Here is a 24,023-nt window from a genome sequence, read left to right as displayed (position 1 = left end):
GACAAGAGTAATATAGTCTTCTTGTAACAGATCTAAATAACACAGAGGTGTGGAAAGCATCATTCTCCCTACATTCCCACCCTAAATTCTTCAGAGATAATTGGTTACCAGACTAGTGTCTGTTCTTCCGGTCTTCTATAAAATGCCTACAGAATACACACATACACATACACACTCATGGATAGACAGTGCATTTCCTTAAAATTAAAGAAGGGGTCATCTCCTATACCTTATTTTTGGTACCTCTTTGTCAGGGCATAGAGGGCTTTCTGTTTACGTCTGCATAGACTCCACTGGGGCCTGTGGACGTTCCCAGGAAGATGGGCCCAGGATGATAGGAAGGAGTCCTGAGCAGGTGGCCATTTAGTCTGACTCCCGTGTGCTTATTTTCAGTATTCGAGATTTAATAAAGTTCAAAGAAGAAGTGACAAAGGAGCGGGACCAGCTCTTGTCAGAAGTGGTGAAATTACGAGAGTCCTTAGCTGTCATCACCGAGAAGCATCAGGAAATGGAGCGAGTGAAGGACGATGCGGAGCAGACCGTCAGTCAGGTGGGCTCTGCTATCTGGGCAGGATGACGGAGAGCTCCCTTTCAGAGGACGTCCTGTCCTTCCGTCTCCCTTCCTGCCTGTTCTCTCCAAAGTCCCCCTTGTGCCTAAGTGAGGCATTCCTTGCTTTGCTTGTCTCCCTGGTTTGTTTTCTGGAGAAGAGTTTTCCTTGAGCTGCTTTTTCTCCAGGTTCTGTCTGAGACGTTACCAAGGCACGACTCTCTGCTTACAGTCAGAGCTCACCCAGGTGTCCCCGTGAAGGCCAGGGACCCCGGCATTGGGCATAGTAGTCCCCTCAGCCCTTCTTCTTTATAGGAAAGCCACCTGGGTCCCTCTGATCACTCTCACCTGAAGCCAGCAGTCAAATAGATAATATGCAAGTGTAATCTCCAAGAGGAGAATATGAGACTTCTTTGAGTGTGAGATAAGAGAAAGGCTTTTCATAGAGTTTAGGCATCCAGATGAAATATTTTTCTTAAATATATATATTTTTAAGCTGTCGATGGATTATGTATTTATTTATTTATTTTGCTGAGGATTGAACCCAGGGCCTCACACCTGCCAGGCAAGTGCTGTACCACTGAGCCACAAGCCAGGCCCCAGATGAAATCTTAATGCTTTGTTTAGCACCGTCCAGGAGCATGTAAGACAGAAGTTCATATTTAGTGTAGCTGGTTACATTTTATTTAGTTTCTATTGATGCAGATCTGGATGAATTCTTTCCATGTCCAACATCCCTAGAATCCTGGGTTTCTATATTTAGTTGATTTTCTACCATCCTCTGGGAATCCGTTGCCCACCCGTGGGCTTTGGTGGCAAGGCTCTGATGAACGATGCAGAATATTCCTGAAAGTTGGAACTTTAGGGCTCAAGGACGATCGTCTTAGCTACTGCTAAGTGATTGCCCCGAAAGTGACGTGCCTGGGAGAAGGGGGACTGTGGCTAGTTGAGACCCGCCCTGGTGATTGGGTCATCTCTTTTCTCCTTGTCCTTTGTGCCCCCTCCCCCAACCCTCTAGTTCCAACAAGAAATCCAGCATCGTCAGAATGAAGCTTCCCGGGAGTCTCGGAAGAAGGAGAAACTTGAGAAAGAGCTCAAGCAGATTCAGACAGACATGGACACCAGGCAGTCGGAGATCAAGGCCCTGCAGCAGTACGTGCAGAAGAGCAAGGAGGAGCTTCAGCGGCTGGAGCAGCAGCTGAAGGAGCAGAAGGTGAGCCGGGTGCACTGTCCCCCCCATCCCCACCTTGGTATCCCCCACCCCCTCCCCTGACCCTGGTGCCTCCCTTTCCTATCCATTTTGCATTTCGGGTTGTCTTGGAAAACAGCCAACAGTTTTCTCTGCTGATGGTGGCAGCACATCACTTTGTAGTTCGGTCTTTGAATGGTTCTTCCTGGTAGTTATGCACTCCTCCTCCTTCCCAGCTCCAATAGGTTGGTGAATTATTTTTAACCTTTTATTGATGTATGATGTACACATTAAAAAGTGTATACGACACAAGTGTGCAACTTGATACATTTTCACCACTTGAACACACATCTTGTTCACCTGCACCCACCCCAGGAAGCAGAACATTTCCAGCACCCAGAAGCCCCCCGGTGCCCTCTCTCTCCTCCCCAAATTCTAAAGCAGACATTAGTTTTGCCTGTCTTTGTGCTTCAGGAAAACAAGATAGATACTGGATGTATTCTTTGGCGTCTAACTGCTGTTCTATTCTGTTGATTAGAGTTGATCATGTAATTGCCATGAATTTATAGACCTGCAGTGTCTAGTGTGGTAGCCATTAAGCCACCTGTGGTTACTTACATTTATTAAGTCTAAGTGAAATTAAAAATTCAGTTCCTCAGATGCACTAGTAAGGTTTTAAGGTGCCCAATAGACACATTGGGTTAGTAGATACTGTCTTGATGAAGATAGAGAACATGACATCATTGCAGAAAATCCTATTGAACAGAGTTCAGGAAACCATTTGCTCTTTTTTTTTTTAATATTTTTTAAATTGTAGTTAAACACAATACCTTTATTTTTATTTATTTATTTTTTATGTGGTGCTGAGGCCTCGCACATGCTAGGCAAGTGCTCTACTGCTGAGCCACAACCCTAGCCCACCATTTGCTCTTATTGATGTACTGTATTCCATTATGTGAACAAAACATTTTTTATTCTTAATGGGTTCATTTTTACATTTCAAGTTTAGAAAACCATACTCAATCCTTGCTATATTAAATATTGTGTTATTTTAAATATTTCTTCTTTTATAGCCACTTAAGGTAACACAGATATTGGCAATTTTATGTCTTTTCTCATTTTCTTTGTTATTATTATTTTTTTCAATGCTGGTGATGAAATTCAGGGCTTTGTATATGCTAGGCAAGTGCTCTACCAATATGTTATGTCCCTAGTCCCTTTTTTCATTTATGAAACAAGCAGTTTATAGGATTAAATCTTTTCTTAAAAACATTTTCCCTCAGAAAATTTGTATCTAAAAAATTGTAAAGCCACAGAACACATTTCTTCTAAAAAAAATAAAAATCAGAATACATTTCTTTGTCAGTCGCTTTATTAATTTTTCATAAAGCCGGAATTCAAATAGATAATACACAATGTGCAGTCTCCAGGAGAAAAATCAGGAAACTTCTTTGAACATGAATATTAAGAGAAAGCCTTTTGGAAATCAGAATAAAACTGTAGTGCTTTGCATAGCAGTATCTAGTGTGCATGTAAACTTTTCATTTTTAGCCTAGCTGGTTACATTTTGTTTAGTCCCTTTGATGGGACTTGGTTTGATACTTTTTGTTTGTTTGTTTGTTTTTCTTTCACATTTTTTATTGGTGTATTGCAGTTGTACATAATGATGGGATTTGTTGTTACATATTGGCACAGACAACACAATGTAACAATATAATTTGGCCAATATCACTCCCTAGCACTTTCATCCTTCCTCTTCTCCCACCTCCCTTTCTTCTACTGATCTCCCCTTGATTTTCATGAGATTCCCACTCCCTCACTTTTCTTTTCCTTTTTCCTCTCTAGCTCCCACATATGAAAGATAACACACAACCCTTGACTTTCTGTTTGGCTTATTTTGATTTAACACAATGGTCTCAAGTTTCATCCATTTTCCTGCAAATGACATGACTTCCTTTTTACAACTGAATAAAACTCCATTGTGTATATATACCCCACTTTCTTTATCCATTCATCTGTTGATTGGGTGAATTCTTTCCATGTTCAGTTGCTGCATACATGGGAGTTATGTTTGGAAGAAGATCTTAACTCTTTCTTTCTCTCTCTCTTCTTCCTTTTCCTTCAGCTCATTTGCTATCTCACTACCTCCCTTATATTCCTGCAATAGAAGAGCTTCCTAAGATGTAGTCCTTTGTTTTGATAAATCCATGTCTGCTCAGAATGATCAAGGTAGGGACGAGGGATATCCGGCTGACTCTGAAATCAGGTAGATACGAATCACTTCACTCTGCTCCACGGTTTTGGCTTAAGTTGGATTAGAGGGGAGTTGTCTCTGTGTTGGTGGTGGACGAGTCTGCTCATGAGAACGTTGGAGGCATGTCAAAGCAGGATTCATTCGCTTCTGGAGATGCAGCTTCTGAGTCCCAGAGCTGATAAAACCCATTTAAATCCCTAGCTCATTTGCAATGATTATAGCAATTGTTGCGTATGCAAAGCCTGCCAAATGGCAAACAGGCATTAAAATATTTATCCACCACCTGTGAACAAGACTTCCCTAGGCTCTCAGGAAAAAAAATCATGCTCACTGCGTTGTTATTCATTAGAAGGCATCATTTTCCTCGGCCATTTAGCATTCATCATATTTGAGTGTGTTTGTGTTTTCATCTGGGATAAAGAACAATTTCTACGAAGACAAATAAGTTCGATTGCTGTTATCTTCCCAGGAGGTTGGTGGGGCCTCCCGCGTGTATATGCAGACACTGTAATCAGATTAAAAAGCATTAACCAGCTCGTTCTGTTTCTTTCAGATACTGAATGAGAGAGCTGCGAAGGAACTGGAGCAGTTCCAGATGAGAAATGCTAAACTTCAGCAAGAGAACGAGCAACACACTTTGGCTTGTGAGCAGCTGTCCCAGGAGAACCAGCAGAAGGCCTTAGAGCTCAAAGTAAATGCTAAGTGACATGTCTGTTCCCTAGCAGGAACCTTCTTTACCTGGAGCACAGGTTTCCCTTTGCACTTGGAGCCTTGGGTCGGATAAACTGTTAGCTCTGCCAAGGGCCCCAGGACATCAGAAGCAGGTGTGAGCCTATGGTGATTGCTTTATGCCTGGAAGCAGACAGTTTGATAACTCCCATTCTTACTTATAAAATTGCAAACCTGATTATTGGTCATATGGTTATGCAAATGTTTTCCAAAGCAAGCTCAGATGTTCATCTCCATAATGAGCCTCACAAGTAACCAGTTGCCGAGAGCTAGAAACCATTCACATGCGTGAATGGAAAAGAATTCAGATTACATTTTACGATTTGTTCTGGAGAGGTGGAGTGGGAGGGCTGAGGCCTGGACAGGCACTATTGGGTATTTATATCCGGGATTGGGGAATCATGATTTTTACTACTAATATATATTTCAATACAGTTTCCTGTTTTTCTTTCCCTCATTGAAGAATGCTTGCAAATTAGATTTGGATACAATTTTTATACTCGAATACATATTGCATGCCTTTGTAATTAACAGAGCAGCCTTATGTTTAATTCTGAAAAAAATATCCAGATTCCTTATTTGGTTATATTAGCATACTGGGCAGAAAACGAGTAGCCTATCAAGAATAATATATAGATATGAGCAGTGAGCCGTAACATCTTTGAATTATGGTTTCTTTTGAGAATCTGATGAAAGTACACATGTGTGCATACATGCACACACACACACACACACAAACAGACACACACACACTTATTTGCATCCTGCATTTCATTTTGCATGCATGCTGGAAATATGAAACGTCTCTAGGATTTTTCAAAAGTCTAACTGTGGGGTCTGGAATAATAACCATTGAAATGGAAAAATCTTAGAATTAAAGGGACTTAAGGTCAACTAACTTGAACCCTCTAGGGGTCTAAAGTTGTGCAACATTTAAAGCAGTCCAGAGTAGGTTGACTTGAAACCAATTCTTTATGAGAATGTGGTATGTGAGGCAGAAATGAAATGACCATGTTAGTCAGAATACTCTATTGGTCTCTGTGGGAAAATTAAAGTAAAAAATACGTATACCATTAATTTTCTCCTTTGATAAGGTGAATGGGACATCTTGACAGATGGACTATTTCTATTATCAGATCCTAAACCTAATGGGATCTGATAATACCTAATGGGATTAGGTATCTAGTAATACCCCAAGGATAACATACACAGCTCATTTCAGGCTTTTCATTGTCAAGAGCCAAGATAATTGCTCATCATTGTTTGCAGAAGAATCCCCAACTCTTTCCCAGCCATTTCTAATAGAAAAAGAAAAATTTTAAAGTGAATTTAATTTAAAATGTAAAAATCCATAAAACTTGAGGTCCATAAACAAAAAATATGGAGATTTCCCTTGCTAGGATTTTTTTTGCTACCTTTTTCCCCATGCTGTAGATTTGTGTCTGTATGCTGTTGCATGCGTCTGTCTGTATGCCCACAGACTGGCCTATTCTGAGGAAGAGAGACCCCTCCTCTAGTGGATCTGATTGGGCTGAGTGAACTCCATGGATCCAAAGGAATGTCTAAATATTTTATAGCCTGTTAATGACCTTCTCGGAGAGACTACTTTGTAAATCCATGAAAATTGCTCTTCAAATACAGCCTCGGTATGCAAAATTCATATATTTGTGACACGAGTGGTTCAGCATTTTCCTCTTATTTGATTGCACAATTGGATGGTAACTGACAGCATCAGATTTTATCTGTCTTTTCATTGTTTTTATTTTATATGGCCACATATTTTATTGAGAAAAAAGAACTTTTCACTTTCTCTCACACTCCAGTGGCGTGTATTCTGATATGATCCCGTAGAAAAAGCCAGCTCTCAACGCTGGAAGACCTTCTCTGATTGGTTCTGCCCCCATTCAGCGGCTGGCCTTTTATGGACTTTTTGTCCTAGTTGATTTCTCTCTCACTAATGACAGGCCAAAGAGGAAGAAGTCCATCAGATGCGCCTTGACATTGGGAAGCTCAACAAAGTCAGAGAACAAATCCATAAGAAATTGCACCAGATCGAAGAGCAAAAAGCAGAAGTAGAACAGCACAAAGAAACCCTAAAGAATCAGATCCTGGGATTAGAGAGAGGTAAACCATCTTGTGCTTTGGTTTATTAACTTACATCTCACTAGGGACTGATGGCATCGCACAACCCAGGGCTCTGTGTGTACAAACACAAACCATGCCAATTGAAATCAAGACGACAAACTGGCAACCAGCAATAAGAAGGAGCCGTCATTTTGAATACCTTTAACTCTCTTACCTCAATAAATTCTTCCACAGGTTCTATTGTCCCAGAGTAAAACAGCCCAAAGTATTACTCAGCACTTGTCAGTTCTTTCCATAGAGGATAGGATATACGTTAAAATCAATGTCCTTCATTAACAGTATCTGGGACAATATTGTAGATAGCACTCAGCACATAGTAAGTACTTATTAAATGTCATGTGTTATCATCTGGATGCATGACTATTTTCTGATAAGAATGTAATTACTAATATGGTGTCCTGCTCAAGTTTGGTATGGCAGATACAGCAGTGGACTTGGGGACAGAGGCTCGGTATGAATTCTGACCATGTGAAACAGGAACACTGTGTCTTGCTGACCTCTCACGGGCTCTGAATGAGTTAACATACACAAAATCATAGAAGTCTACAATGCCCCTTTGGGGTAAGATCTAAATCTCCAGTTAAGATTACTGGAAATATTTATCATTTAAGTCTTTGAGAAGTGTAGATATTTTTCCTTCTAAAACATTAGGAAATAATCTTTTATTGAGTTGGTGGAGTCGTGGATTATCTTCATTTCTCCATTCGTCGTCCATTCAATAAATTGAATGCGGGCTGTGGCAGGCCTTGGGTGAGAGAGAGCATCTGCCCTCAGGGTACCTATGGTCCAGCACAATTATGCAGTCTAATGTCTTTGGTGACAGGAAGAAAAATGGAACTGTTAGAGCACGTGACTGGCTGAGTGACCATCAGAACACTCGCACATTTCCATTTCTGTTTTTTATTTTTGGTACTGGGGAATTGAACTCAGGGGCACTCAACCACTGAGCCATATCCCCAGCTCTATTTTGTATTTTATTTAAAGACAGGGTCTCACTGAGTTGCTAAGTGCCTTGGCTGTTGCTGAGGCTGGCTGAACTCATGATCCTCCTGCCTCATCTCCTGAGCTGCTGGGATTACAAGTTTGCGCCACCGTGCCTGGCTCCATTTCTGTATTCTTGCTTACAATAGTTCTGCACTTTGAGAACAAAACCTGTCTTTCATCCTGAAGTCATATTTATAAAAGTTGTCATGTTCTCTTCTATGGTTATTTCATAGATATTAACAGTGTCATTTCTTTTCAAGGACCTTTTTTTTTTTTTTTTTTTTTTTGAGACCAAGTCCCGCTATGTTGCCCAGGCTGGTTTTGAGCTTCTGGGCTGAAGTGATCCCACCCCAGCCTCCTAAGCAGTTAGGACTACAAGTGTGCACCACTGAGCCCTGTGAGATCCCTTTCTTTTGATGCACTTGACCAAAGAGTGGCATTGCAGGCTGAAAATGTAGCTCGGTGGTTGAGCGCTTGCCTAGCATGTGCGAGACCCTGGGTTCCATCCCTAGTACCCCCAAAACAAAAGCAGCATTGAGCATAATGGTTAGGAGCATGGGTCCTCCCTGTGTTAGGATTTTCTCCCACAATGAACTGAAAAACTACTAGAACTAACACAGGAGTTCAGTAGGGTGGCAGGTTATAAGCTATGTAGATACCAATAATTGTTTTTTTATGTCAAAAAATCAGAATATATGATAGAAAATCCCCGTTCACAATAGCAACTAGAGCAATAAAATATCTGAGTAAAATTACCAAGATACTTGCATGATCTATGTATAAAAGCTACAGAATTCTAGTGGGGGGTATTAAAGAAGCCTTGAAAAATGGAGAGATATACCGAGTTTCTGGATAAGAATACTTAACATGATAAAGATATAAATCTATCCAAATCCATCCATGCATTTAATACTTTCAATATTAAATTTCAATGAGTTATGTTACGAGGAACTTGAAAACAAATTCCAGAGTTCCTCCTGAAAAACAAATGTTGACAATAGCTATAGATTTCTGGAAATCAAGAATGGCAAGGAAACACAACTTTAAAGTATCATATTACCATTTAAATCTTTGAGAAGTGCAGATATTGAAATGTATTATGATATTATAAAGCTTCCATGATCAATTATCTTTTCAATGGAAAAAAATTGGTGGAAAGGCCAGAAAATACCCCAAAGTATTATCAGAGATAAGGTCGTGTATTTTGTACTAATCATGCCATATGGATAACTTTGAAAATGTATGCATGGCAAACAGCTACTTTTTTGGAAAAAAAAAGTTAATACCAGATGTTGAGACCATAAAAACCAAGATGAGTGATTCAATGAAATAAAAATTTCTGTTTAGCCAGGCACAGCGGTGCATGTCTCTGGATTTAATCCCTGGTACCAAAAAGAAAATAAAAGAAGAAAATAAAAAAAAATCACTTTAGCAAAAGACTGTATAAATAAAGGCAAATTGAACAAAACATTGTCAAAGGATTTATATCTTTATTGTATATAAAGAGCTCTTAAAAATCCATAGAAAGATAAGCAATTTCATGAGAAAAAACTGTTAGAGAAAATGTGGGAAATAAGAAAAAGCAGAAATATAAACAAGTAGTTATTAAATGTGAAAAAATGATCAACTTTAGTATCCATCACAGAAATGTAATGTAAGTGAAATACTGACATACTGGCTTTTTTTTTTTTTTGGTACTGTGGATTGAGCCCTGGGGTACTTAACCACTGAGCTAGGTCTTTTAATTTTTTTAATTTGAGACAGGGTCTCAATAAATTGCTTATCATGCTAAGTTGCAGAGGCTTGCCTCAAATTTGCAATCCTCCTGCCTCAGACTCTGGGATTATAGGTGTAACTCACTGTGCCTGACAACATACTGGTTTTAAAAACAATCTATCACACTGTCAAAGATCAAAGAGAATGATAATACCTAGTGGTGTTAGGTGTCTATTTAAATTGCTATTAATTTTCTAGAAGAAATTTGGCAGTCAGAGAGAAATATCTTAAAAAGAAAAAAATCCAAGGGCTACGGTTATAGCTCAGTGGTAGAGCGCTTGCCTAGCATGTATCAGGACTGGGTTCCATCCTCAGCACCACATATAACTAAATAAAATAAAGGTACTGTGTCCATCTACATATAAAGAAGAAATTTTAAAAAAATCCAGGACTTCCTCCATTAGAGGAGCAAATGAACAAGAACTTTAACAAGGTCATTGGTTATAACCATTAAAAACAACAAAAACCAAAAAAACAACAACTTAAATTTTAAAATGGAGGCTTGGCAAAATAAATTATGCATTTTATTATGTAATGAAAAACCATGGAGTTATTAAAAAGTGTAATGCATGTGAATAATAAAGAGAGGCATTTAGCTTATATTTGTTAATTATAATAGCAAGCTACAAAATAACATGTCTAGTATGGTTCCCTTTCAGCGTGTGTGTTTGTATATTTGTTTACATTTACATGCATATTTTCATAGGAAAAAGTGAAATTCCAAAATCTTAAGTAGATTCTGGTTGAATTATATTTTTTCCCCTTTGTTTATCTGTATTTCTACTTACTGATATAATAAAAAACGATTTAAAGAGCAAGGACTTTTTGAAGTCAGAGAAGCCAAGCTTCTCATCTTAACCCTGTCACCTCTTGGCTGAGAATCTTCTCATCTGGCTTAATCTGTCTAAGCCTCAATTTTTTTTCTTTTTAGTGTGTGTGGGGGGATGACTCCTCACTGAGTTAAAATGAAGATCACATATCACTCAACTAATAGTGGTTTTATAGCTACCGACAAACACATAAAGCAGTTTTTGTACGACTTTGGCAGATTCTCTCTGAAGCTGACCCTGCATTTGTTATTATTTTTCTCCCTGGCGATTTAGAGGTGGAGGCTTCAAAGAAACAAGCAGAACTTGATAAGAAAGCCATGGATGAGCTTCTGAGAGAGAGGGAAATACTAAATAAGGTGAGTTTGTTACAGTAACAATGGCGAATAAATGTCTTTCTTTAGTGCTATTATATCTGCCTGCAACCAGTTGAATGGGGAAAGAAAACTCTGAGGCAAACAAAGGTAGATTAGACTAAATAATAGTGCTCAATTTCCCCCTAAGCAGCTGCTCACAGTCTACCGTTCTCTGGCCCTGAATGGAAACTGCATTATCAGGGGAGAGCACAAAGGGACTTTGGAGAATTAGCATATAAACCAGCGGGGATTTCAGAGTGTTTTGCAGATTCTGCTTTCATTACTGGTGTGTTATTTGGCATCTTAAGCCGTTGATCAAAATTTCTGAGTTTAATATCTATAATCTACAATTTAGGCTAATCCAAAAATTATCAGTGCAAGGACTAATTAGATTTTTACTTTGAAGGCTTAGGGATGAAAATGGCAGACAGTTACAGAAAAAGTCTAACCTCTCCTCCATCTATCCTTGCTGGATTGTTGTAGGTTTTTGTTTGGGGGCCTTGTCCCTCCGGTCTCTTGTGGTTGTTGTAGAGTTCCAGAGCTGAGGGGTTGGGGAAGCCTAAAGACCTGGAGGCTGTCCACTGAAGGCAGCGCCCTCTCTTCCTTCCTTCCAGAGGAGGCCACTGACAGTCATTTAGATGGACTACTTTCAAGGATTTAGGGCAGACTTTCCTGCCCAAGGGTTTCCTGGGAAGCCACAGGTGTGGAGGGGTGACCAGGACAGTGGGATCTCATCACAGTAGAAGTAGCCTTTGTTCACTCTGACTTGAATCATTCCTTTCCTTTAGGTTTCCCAGAATTGAATAAATGTGAACCAAACAAACTATGCTTCCCCTTAAAGTAGACTACTGAGGAAATCTCCGGAAACAGCAGGAGATTGCTTCTTTCCATGCTAGGCACTCATTAAGAAAATCATTCCAATTCTTTCCTCCTATTATCTTGGAAATTATTCCGTTAAACTAAATACGTATACATATTAATCATACTATTGGATTTAGATTTCTAAATTAATTATTTTTGTTTTTCGCACTGAGGATCACACTTTGTGGGTGCTTTACCACTGAGTTACCTCATCAGTCCTTTTTATTTTTTATTTTGAGACAGGGTGTTGATAAGTTGCCTTTGATCTCGCTAAATTGCTGAGGCTGCCCCCAAACTTGTGTTCCTCCTGCCTCAGCCTCCCGAGTTGCTGGGATTACAAGTGTGCACCACTATAACCAGCTTTTAAATTAATTTTTAACATGCACAACATTTAATTCATTTTATTTTTTATATATTGGTAAACAACTAATAGGTTTTATGTCACAACAGGACATATAGCACAATAGCAGTTTTACATTAATTTGTTTGCTTTAATTAATGTTGGTTCCTCCTTTAGGGAAGGGTATATTTTCTAATTATTTTTCCTGGCCATTGTAATCTTAGCACTGGGCTCTGCAGGTATGCAATCAACCTGTATTGATAATAAAATTCTTTCCTCACTGATTTGAAATGCTATCTTCACTGAAAGAATGAATGACATGGTTTTGATAGGCAGCAACATGGAGATTTTGTGGTTCTTTCATTGTTGTGTCAAAGTGTCTGTCTTTTACAGAATAAATGTCTATCAAACACCTGCAAACAAAGTTGACCTTTTCTGTTTTCTATGTCATTACACAACCAACGTTTTATGGGTGGGTATTTGACCTGTTTAGAGGGGAGTGGATTTTGGACCTAGCTGCAAGTCTGGGTTAGCTACAGATTTGAGAAGGAACTGTAAGATGCTTCGGGATATAGGGGCCTCAGGAAATGATTGGATCCTGGCCTGAAACCAATTCTTGGGAAGAAAGGCTTCTCTCTCCACTACTAGACTTCCTGCAGAGTTCCTGCTTCCTCCCAGGGAAGACTGTCTCTCTGTTTGCCAGTCCATATGGCCATGACCAACAGCTGCCAATTTTCCCTCTTCTACAGAGAAGGCCTAGGACTAAGGGTGTGGCTCAGTGGTAGATTGTCTGCCTAAGAGGCACAGGCACTGGGTCTGATCCCCAGCACCATACAGACACAGGAGCGCGCAGAGAGAGAGAGAGAGAGAGAGACTAATGAAGGCTCTATTTCAAAAGTCCCTGGCAGGGACATTCAGTTGTGGCTAGTGTGATGAACCCACCCTTCCTTTTTTCCTCCCTCCCTCCCTCCTTTCTTTCATCCATTAACTGATATTAATTGTACAAATTAATGGGTTTCACCGTGACATTTCCACACACCTCTGTATCCTGTGTGGATCACGTCTTCCCTGTTTTCGACTCTGTCTGGCCCTCCCTTTCTCTGCACCTCCCCCATGTCCCCTTCCCAGGAGGAGGACCCTCCTGTTGAGCATGGCTGCTGGGATGCACGGCTGTTCACTCCACATTAGAGGATATTGGGGACCCCCGGGGCATGTTTCCATTTCAGTACTGGAGATCAGCACATAACTTTCCCCCCTAAAAATGTAGGTGCCTAAATGTGGATGTGTAACCGATGTGATTCTGCAGTCTGTATACGGGGTAAAAAATGGGAGTTCATAACCCACTTGAATCAAATGTATGAAATATGATATGTCAAGAGCTTTGTAATGCTTTGAACAACCAATAAAAAAAAAAAAAAGTAGGTGCCTGGGTTCCACTCTAGATCTACCAAATCAGAAATGCTAGAGCTGGGACATGGACATCCATGTTTAAAAAAAAAAAATATATATATATATATGTACATATATATATAATTATATTCTATATATAATTTTTTATTGTGGTAAAATATACTAACAACATTTATTATTAGTGACATTTAATACATTTTAGTACTTTCACAGTATTTTGCCATCATCATCATCATCATTATCTGGTTCCAGAACATTCTCATCATTCCCCCCCCCCCCCAAAAAAAGACCCTATTCCCCATCCTCCCACCCCTAGCAACACTGGTCTGCTTTTTGTTTCTATAAATTCGACTCCTTTGGATAGTTCTGTAACTGGAATCATGCACTCTGTGACCTTTTGTTTCTGTCATCTTTCACTCAGAACAATGTTCTCAGGTTTTATAAAATGTTGTAGTTTGCATCAATATTTCATTCCTTTTTATGGCCAAATAATATTCCATTGTGTGGACATACCATCTTTTGTTTATATTCATTAGTTGATTGATATTTGGGTTATTTCCATCTTTTTATTTTTGTAAATTGTGCTAATATGAGCATTCATGCACAAGTTTTTGCTTTCATTTCTTTTAGGGATATACCTAGGAGTGAAATTGTTAATTCTATGCATCTGCATTTTTTTTTTTTTTGGTACCCGGGATTGAACTCAGGGGCACTCAACCACTGAGCCACATCCCCAGCCCTATTTTGTATTTTATTTAGAGACAATATCTCACCGAGTTGCTTAGCGCCTTGTTTTTTACTGAGGCTGGCTTTGAACTCCTTCTGCCTCAGCCTCCTGAGCTGCTCAGATTATAGGCCTGCGCCACCATACCCGGCCAGCATGTGCATTTTTTTTTTTAACTTTTAAAAGTATTTATTTTTTAGTTGTAGCTGAACACAATTTCTTTATTTTATTTATTTAACTTTATGTGGTGCTGAGGATCAAACTCAGGGCCTCACAGGTGCTAGGCAAGCGTTCTACCGCTGAGTCACAACCCCACAACCTAATTGCCCGCCCAGCCCCTTCACGGTCAAAGTCTGAGTTGCATGATTGGGTTCAATTGTTGTAACCTCGCTAGATACAGACTGGAGCTGTGATGGAGGGTTAAAAGCATAGACTTGGGGATCAGCCAGCTATGGCTGGCTGAGCCACGTCCCTGTGACATGAACTTGCAGACAAGTAGCTTAACCCTCAGTCTTTGCTTCTCCCCTTAAAATAGGAGCAACATAGAGCCTGCTGCATCTGTAGGAGTATTTCAAGTGCCTTGGGCCAAATTAACACAGTAGGCTCTTTATCGTCCCTAGAGAATATGATTATTTCACTCATACCAGGGACAAGGCATCTAATCACTTCAGGGATGAGGTAGGAGGCGAACGGAATCCTCAGACGTCACGAGTGACTGGCTGCTTGGCTGTCCCGGTTTCAGAACATGCTCAAGGCGGTCAACGCCACCCAGAAGCAGATAGACCTGGTGAAACTCCACGAGCAGACCAAGAGGAACCTGGAGGAGGAGATCCAGAGCTACAAGGACGAGGCCCAGAAGCAGAGGAAGATCATCTTCCAGCTGGAGAAGGAGCGCGACCGCTACATCAACGAGGCCAGCGACCTGACCCAAAAGGTGAGCCCCGGGGCACCGCGGGGCGAGCGGGGGCGCGGGGCGTTCTCCCTCCGCAGCTCTGGTCCCGGCGGGGACCGGTTGCTCAGCTTTCTGCCGTGGCCTGCACGCACTTGTAAGAGGAGGGACGTGGACAGAATCAAAGCCACCCCGGAGCCCTCCTGGGCCAGATTTTGAAATGGACAAGTGCTGTGCTTGGTGTCCTCCCGCCTCGGCCCTCCACGCCCCCCCCCATCCTGTGGGCGTCTGCCTCCTTCCTGTTGTCCTCCTGTGCAGCCACCCCGAGTGGGTCCCCAGTCCCAGGGCTGCCAGCAGCATCATCTCTCAACCCTCTCTTCTCACTCCCCACCTGCCAGGGAACTCTCGTCTCCTGGCTCCAATTGAGACCCCAGTGATGACTGGCATCAGCCAGGTGGGCCACATTTTCAAGGGCCATTTTTATCTTAGTAACATTGGGATTGTAAAATCCCCCCACGGGTAGAGATGCACACGCGGTAACTGAGTTCTAGAACTCCTTTTCTCTTCAACTCCTTAAGGGAGAAGGCTCAAGGCCATATGGATGACAAGGACTTCAGGATGTGAGTTTCGCTTTAACCAGCTGTCCTAGCACATGTCGGGTGTCGTGCCTGAGTCGATTAACTAGTACCCTCCAAACTCCTAGATGTTCCAGGCAGAGGTCTGGAGATGGGGTTGCGGGGACTGGGGAGTAGTGAGGGTTAGAGCTGTGAGGCTGAGAAGAGATTGTGGGGAAAAGACTCATGTGAGCAGTATGTCCCCCCTACCAAAACCTCTGCTGTGCATGGTGAGCTCTCTCTTCTTCTCTCCAGTGAAATCCACAGTGCATTCTGCCAAAGCTTTTGCATTTAAGCTTTGTTTTGTCTTTTGGAGTGAAATCTCAAAGATGACAGGGGATGGCCGGCATTTGAATTACAGACACGAAGAAAGGGAGGAACAAGCTTTAGTGATAGGAAATCAATGTCTTACCACTCAGGCTGAACAAATGCTGGGCAGACATTTACAGAAGCTTCTTGGGGGGGCGCTGGTACCTGTGCTCTGTCTGGCTCCAGAAGAACTGGTCCAAGATTCCCAGAAGACTCTTGCAGTTCTGATTAGGAGCCATTAGAGGACAATGTATTTGCTTCTTACTTAATCATCTGATAAGCCCCATTGATTGATGTAGTGACTCCTAGAGAGCTTGTGGTCTTCCTGTTCCAGAGCTTGGACCAGGACATTGGCTTACATTAGGTTACAGCAACAAAGGTCTATTTTTTTTTTTTTGCTCATGTTAATATCCCATGAGGGTCAGCTGCAGCCCTGCTTTGTGTCCCCTTTACTCCAGGCTTACTCTGCTACCCTGCCAAGCTCTGTCACCTCTTGGCTCCCTGGGGCTATGTTCCTAACATTTTTCGTATCACAGCACATGAAGAAAATTTCATGTCTGTCTGTGGTTCATGGGAGTAGGGGATTGTTCAGAGACAGAGGGACGAGCCCAGGGATGCCAACTGCCAGTCCCATATGGCTGTCCTGTGGGTGGAGTGGACTAATATTTAGGCACATACCTGTAGCTCATATGTGGCACAGTAGGTAGGGCACTCTGAATATGGGACAGAGCTCCAAGCTCTCCCTGAAAGTCCTTTTTCCCCTTTTCTACATGGCAAACTCCTAGTCATCCCTCAAGACCTAACTCAAGTGCTCAGCAAGCCTCCTTTGACTCTCTGGGGACAGCTGGTCACTGCTTATTTGATGTGTTTGCCAATGTCTCTGGATTAGCACCTACCAACCTCCAAAGTAGTTGCTTAGTTTTTGTTCCCTCTGCTTTATGATCGGCTCTTGAGCTCAATAAATTTAATTTCCTCATTTCTTTATTTCTAACATCTTGGCACACAGTAGGCACTAAACAAGTGTTTATTAAACAAATGGGTGGATGAGGATGGGTAAAAAGAATGCTGCTACTAGTTGGAATACAGGACTGCATGTTTTTCCCCCTGCTTCCTTGTAAAGGAGAGGTCCTGGTACCAAGTTTTGCTGTTAACTGTTTTTCACAATTTCTGGTGTTGAAGTGGACACCAGAACAATTTAAGCACAAGTTCTTACAATATTGCTAATCCACTACAATAGTTCTATCTTTTCCTTAGCCCCTGACACCGTCTACCATTTGCTGCAGCAACTGATGTCATCTCTGGACTTCTTACGAAGGACTTTTTGCCCCCTCTCCATCTTTCTTTTTTTTACCATCCACACACACCAACACAGACAGACACACACACCACACACACACACACACACACACACACACACATATCCCTGCATTCCTGCAAATAAAAAGGTCTCTTTCATATTTTCTATTTGTAGGACATTGAGGAATAATGAAACTGACATTTTCATTTACTTCTAAAATGAGTATACATTGTTCCAAGTTTATTCTTTTGACCTGTAAATTTCTGTTATCAAAACCAAACCTAAGAGAAAAAAATAAGAAATGCAAAGGTTTTAAAAAAGAATATTCTTCCAAGCATAATTTATAGTCATCAGAAACAGGAATCAGCCCCAATGTTTTTTTTTTAAAGTTAAATTGTGCTACATTTATTTGATGCAATATTAAGTTGCTTATAATCATTGTTTGAAAATATGTTTAAGTGGAGAACTTGTTCATAACATGAATATGAGAAATACAGTGTAAGCTTAATCATATATAATTTAACCCCAATTTTGTGTGCATGCACACAAAAAGGGTTGGAGGCACACGTCTTTGAGGTGGTCGTGAAGGTTAATTGAAGTAACATTTGTAAAGTGCTTAGAAGAATCTTTAGCACATAGTAAGTGTTAGGTAAATGATAAATCAATTTGTTTGATAAATAATCCAGAGTTATTCCTCAGAGTGGCATTTGAATGGAGCTATTTCGACTCCTTATAAAATGTCAATAAGGTGCAGGTGTAAATGAGACGTTTTTAACAGCATCGAACACTTGGACCACATAAAGCCTGATGTTGAAATGTAAGAGATGGGTGATAATTTGAAAGCCAGCAGAGGAATTGAGAAAAGCCTAGGGCTCCACTCATGGTCCCTTGCATTTTCTTCATCAAAGAGACGACCTGAGAAGAGGTGGGAAGGTGCTCCAGAGTCCCCCCCCCCCATCTGTCCCTTCCCCAGCTCGGGGTCTGTATTAAGCGTGGGTCAGGTGTCACTCTGTGCTTGAGTCAGGGATCTTCAGGGAAATGGAACAAATAGGAGGATTGGTTCATGTGATTATGGGGACTGAGAAGCCCCCCGCTGTGCCCTCTTCAAGCCGGAGGCCCAGGAAAGCTGGTGGTGTAGATCCGTCTGAGCCTGAGGCCTGAAAACCGGGGAGCCCATATTGAACCCCAGTAGGAGGGCGAGCAAGGCTGAGATGAGGTGTCCTAGCTCAAGCAGGCAGGTAGGGAGAGCTCCCCACTCATCTCCCTTCTGATCCATTCAGCCCGCCAGTGGACTGGGTGATGCCCACCCACATGGCGGTGGGTAATCTACTTTACTGAGTCCACTGAATAAAATGCGAATCTCCTCTGGAACCCCTCCCCTTTACAGATGCCCCCAGAAATGATGTTTAATCTGGGCACCTTGTGGCTAGTCAAGTTGACACATGCAATTGGCCATCATGTCCCACCTTCCTATGATTCAACTGTTTGTGCCCAACTAGACAGGACCGTAGCCAGCTCAGAGAGCACGTGAGCAGGAAGTGTGGGAACCGTTGTGGCTAAGGGTGTTCTGAGGAGCACGGCCTAGAGGGGGTGACAGGATGGAGAGAAGCCACCTTAAATGGAGGGCACCCTAGGAGTGACAGTTATCCATTTGCTATAGCAGCTCAGAGTAAAGGGAATTGGAATGGGCTCCCACAATTTCTCTAAATGAAGGAATACTAGAAATTGGGAGGTGGACCGGGGATCTTGCACTTCACTGTGTTTCCTGTGGTAGATTTGAGAGTGGATTCTGCTGGAGTTGGATCAAGCTAAACCCACCCTTGGTGGTATTGCTCTTAGATGGCAAAGACTCCCAGGTTGCTCAAGGATGAATAAAGGAAAGAACAGCTTAACGGAGCCTATGGGAAATATGCCTTAGAACCAGAAAGAGAGAGACCAGTCTCTGAGAGCCCTAGGCAAAAGCCCTGACTCATAAAACACATCCATGGTAGGACCTTTAAGTTGAACCCTCCGAGAAAGAGCTATTTGTAAATAAAACATAACCCACTCTTGGTGAGTTCACGAGATTCAACCTAACAGAAGAAAATGCAGAGAAAAGGTTTGGCTTTCCTCAAAGAGAGTAAATAGGGAACCTGCCACCAAGGGTTTCCTTGCTTTGGTAGGAATGTCATGGCCCCATCAACCACAGCAAAACAAAGTTAGGTAAGAAAAGTCCTAGGGGTGAGGAGGAGAGGTGGGGGTGGTGAGCAGGAGGTGAGAGGAGACGGGAAAGGCTGCCAGAAGGACAGGGGAAGGAAACACCAGCATCAGGCAGGGGCTGGGCTCTTCTGGAAGGCTGACCAGTGGGGGTTCCTGGAGGGGAAGGCTGGAGGAATCCATGAGAACTAGGATGGCCCATGGTGATGTCAAGTTCTCCACTGTGCCATGCTCCTTCAACCCCACAGATGTTATTGTGCTTTGTGGGGCAGGGCATGGGGTGAGGTGGGATGGTGCTTTCTAGAAATAAGCAAGGAAAGCGAATGTTCAGCGCAGAAATATTGTCTATAAATAGATATCTTCATAAGGAAACAAAGCTCCTGTTTCTTTGATGCTAATTGGAATTTTATGCAGAGCATCTTTAATCGGGTAGCACTCTGGAGAAGGCAGCAAGGGGACATGCACAACTTTTAACTTTTGGTGTCATCATAACTACTTTCCTGAAGAACAGGATTTGATTCTTAGAAAATCAAATTGATTAGTTCAGCATAGTATTATATAGTATGATGTAATGTGACCTATCACCATTGTCTGTTGACATTTAGTAAGTGACTCAATTACCATATGCTAAATACTTACATGATGACACAAATGTGTATTCTTTCTCTCAAATCAAAACATAGATAGGCTTCTCTAAATTTAAAAGAGAGGATAAATATTGGAAGCAAGGGAAACTGGGGACATTCAAAATTTCACATGCATAGGCACACATAGGTGTTTTCTGTTTCCAAAAGAAGGAGTTTTCCAAAAGAAGGTAAATGCATCGTCAGCATTCATACCATTGACCTCGAGCCAGAAAAACTTTCGAGAGAAGTTCACTGTACGGATATTTCATCAAATTTATGTTAAAGGGTTCCAAATTCAATGACCTACTTTCTTATCCAGCCTCACTCTCTATGATAATGTTTTGGCTGTGCTACAGTCTCAAGGGGCATTAACTGTTTTTTTTTTTTTCCAAAACTTTTATTATTTATTTTTATGTGGTGCTGAGGATCAACCCCAGTGCTTCACACGTGCCAGGCAAGTGCTCTACCAATGAGCCCCAGCCCCAGCACCAACTGATTTTTTAATTTCACTCTTACTTCTCTTGGTGGGTTGTTTTAACATATTGCACTGTAAGCAGTCTCTGGACTCTTTCAAGTGGGTCTATAAATGCTAGGAGATCTCTGGCTGTAATAAAACTTCCTATATTGGAGTATGATTTATCTCATGAGCTGGTTTGAAGTATTTGGAAGTGTCATCAATTAATTAAGCTCCTGACAATCCTGCAGCCTCAGATGCACCACTTTTAACAGGGGACAGTCTATTGATAAAGAATTTGACCCCTACTTAACATCCTACATGCTTTCTAAATTTTTAGGATTTGAACTTCTGGGTGCCGTTGGTTTGAATGATCTCCATCAAACTAAATTGAGTCCGGACACTTAGAAATAAATTGCCTCGAAAATTGTCTTTCCCCTTAGTTTCAATACTTGTAATTTTTTTCATTTGCCACTTAAATTCCCTCTATCTTCTTGGTATCATGATGGGTTCTTGTTACCCTCAGCTTCAGGAAACCAGAAACAAGTGTGTGATTTTGTGCACTGTTGTGTGCAGAAAAGATGGCTCATGCTAGTTGGATGCTCAAAAAAGAAATGTCCTTGCCTCCATCTTTTTCTCTGGAGCATTATTCTGCCTGTGCAAAGGATTATTCTTGTTATAACATCTCTCAAAACGATTGAACAAGCAATTTTTTCTCTCCTCTGATGTGCTGCTTGCTATGCTGAATGCTGATGACACTGTTCAAAGTATTTTCCATCTATTCGTTTCACTGACCCCAAAGAAGGCAATGTCTTTTCCATAAAAAGTCTAAATTTTAGGCTAAGATAGTGCTTTAAAAAAAATCAAACAACAGATCCAGAGTTGGTCACCTTATTTAGGCTTTTTATTTATTTTTAACATAATTACCAGTGTTGATACATTAAAGGACTGTCTGCTACTCATTTTTAAGGATTCTGAAGATGTGGATTAAAGAAATGATGAAAGACGGAACAAGATACAAGATTTTTAAAAATTTTGGTTCCAGGACTGGGGTCGTGACTTAGTGGTAGAGCACTTGCCTTGCACATGTGAGGCCCTGGGTTCGATCCTCAGCACCACATAAAATTAAATAAATAAAACAAAGATATTGTGTCCATCTACAACTAAAAAATTAAAAAAAAAATTTTCCCCCAAGACCTTTGATTTTGTAATCTTCTTCCTTCCAGTTCCTCATCAACCAATTCAAAGCCATTCACCTCTGAGTCCATGTGTTCTTACCTTGGGCCATTTTCTTTCCACACCAATTAGATGATAACAGAAAATAACAACAACAATAATAGCAAAAGCTATAAAATATTTTATATAACTCTAATTCCAAAAAATTTAAAAATTGGTTAAAGTTGATGATTCTCTTGAAAACATGTGTTTCAAATTCAAAGAGAAGTAGAAAACTTAAAAAAATCAATACCTGCCAGGCACAGTGGTGCACAACCTATAATACCAGCAGCTCAGGAGGCTGAGGCAGGAGAATTGTGATTTCAAAGCCAGCCTCAGCAACTTACCAAAACCCTGTCTCAAATAAAAAATAAAAGAGGGTTGGGGATGTGGCTCAGGGATTAAGAGCCCCTGAGTTCAATCCTCAGTACCAACAAAAAGAAAAAAAAAAAAATCAAATCAATACCTGTGGAAGCCGCTGAAAAGTTGAGAGATAATTAGCTTCAACATTGACTGTGGGCCTAATTACTTTACAATTAAATTCCTTCAAACTTGTATGAATCAGATAATTCTCCTGTCATAAGATGATAACTATATAACTTATAGTGGTATAATTTATGTGTGTGTGTGTGTGTGTGTGTGTGTGTGTGTGTGTGAGAGAGAGAGAGAGAGAGAGAGAGAGAGAGAGAGAGAGAGAGAGAGAGAGAGAGAGTGTGAATTCAAGAAAACTGCTGCTTGTATGTTTTGTGTCATGTGTTATTTGGGGGTACACCAATAAGCATTGCTTTACTGATGTTAAATCATTGCTTGGGATAGTTGAGGGCTAAGAATGAAGAGGTAGTTTTCACAAGTGTTGGAGATCTTTAATATTAACTGCTTGGATAAGATGCATAGGTCCACCCTCAGAAACTACCTGTTAATTTTCTAGTTTTGGGTTCTCCCAAAACACCATGTGAATATCTGAATTACTGGTTGTATCCATTCATTGATTACCCTTCTGTGCCTGGCAGACTCACTGGAGGTGAGCCTGAGGGTAGAAGGTGTGTCCTTTTCCTCTTTGTAACAACTGTCCTTTTACAGCTTCTGCAAAAGAAAGGTCTTCAGTACATGTTCTTTGAGTGAGTGAACAAATGAGTGAGTGAGTGAATGTGTAAACAGAAAGACGCTTCATTCACTTTATGAAATCTGCACAGACCTTGACATTCAAATAAAGCTAAAAAGAAAGCTATAGGCTATATCACTTGGGAATATGTATGCAGAATCCTAAATGAAATTGTGTCAGACCAAATCTAATAGTACATTAAAAGAATTATGCAGTATGACCAAAGAGGGTTTATCCTGAAACTGAGAGGGTAGTTTTCTATTAAGAAAACTCTTGCGGGCGGTGTGGAAATGTAAAGTGTTACTGCCATCTTGGAAAGCAATCTAACAATATTGTTAAAGTTAAAAATATATATGTTTTTCAAGCCAGCTATTCCACTCCTGGGCATTCATCTCCCAGAGGTAAAAGCACAGGTGAAGGAGAACACATGTACAAAGTGTTTCCTGTGACCTGGTTCAAAGTGGCAGAAAAGTGGAAACAAGTGAATAGTCACAGAGAAACAGCCAGGAGAGGGTGTCACACCCATACTGTGGGACATTATGCACCTTTAGAAGGGAATGGACTGGAGCTATTTCAGATGATTTCTCCAAGGCATTATTACATCTAAGAAGCAGAGTGCAAACACGTATTCCAAGATCCCATTTGCCTAAAAATAAAAAACAAAACCTCCAAAGCAAAGAAAAACAAAAGACAAAGAAAAACAAATTCTTGCAGCTGTATACTTACTCGTTGACCAACTTGGTGAATATTACTTCTTCTTTTTTTTTTTTTTTTAATTTTTACCTCAGTTTCTGTCCTTGCAAAATTGGGAGGTGAATCATCACATTTCATAGGAATCATCACATTTCATAGGATTTTTTGTAACGATTAAATGAGTTAATACCCATAAAATGCCATGTTCAGAAGAAGCACCTGATGAATATGAGTTTTTATTATTATATTTGTAGGCCTGAATAAAATATGCAAAGCTCAAAAGAAAAATATGGAAGGCACATATTAGATGGTTAACCTAGTTATACTATATGGAGAGGGGTGGTTATGGGAGTTCAAGGGAAAAGGCAAAACCAAGCAAATAAAAGAAATGTACTTTTCCCATTTATGAATTTATTTTAAATTATGGAATTTGTATTATGTATAAAGGAACTAAGATTTTTTTAAAGGGAAAATATATTGGTAAGT

At 40.8% G+C, this 24,023-nt stretch overlaps 1 protein-coding gene across 1 annotated transcript in view; it reads left to right on the top strand.

Annotated features, from left to right (window-relative positions):
* Window positions 1–24,023, top strand: part of Cfap58 (cilia and flagella associated protein 58) — a 95,350-nt gene that overhangs the window by 7,427 nt on the left and 63,900 nt on the right. Inside the window, exons 4-9 of the mRNA XM_040272962.2 lie at window positions 394–550; window positions 1,566–1,760; window positions 4,544–4,681; window positions 6,684–6,843; window positions 10,728–10,810; window positions 14,885–15,076. Of these exons, the coding sequence (XP_040128896.2) occupies window positions 394–550; window positions 1,566–1,760; window positions 4,544–4,681; window positions 6,684–6,843; window positions 10,728–10,810; window positions 14,885–15,076 (925 nt within the window). The remainder of the gene's footprint in view (window positions 1–393; window positions 551–1,565; window positions 1,761–4,543; window positions 4,682–6,683; window positions 6,844–10,727; window positions 10,811–14,884; window positions 15,077–24,023) is intronic.

The sequence above is a fragment of the Ictidomys tridecemlineatus genome, chromosome 1, assembly GCF_052094955.1.
Source record: "Ictidomys tridecemlineatus isolate mIctTri1 chromosome 1, mIctTri1.hap1, whole genome shotgun sequence".
NCBI classification, from domain to species: domain Eukaryota; kingdom Metazoa; phylum Chordata; class Mammalia; order Rodentia; family Sciuridae; genus Ictidomys; species Ictidomys tridecemlineatus.
This window is presented reverse-complemented; position numbering and strand designations above follow the sequence as displayed.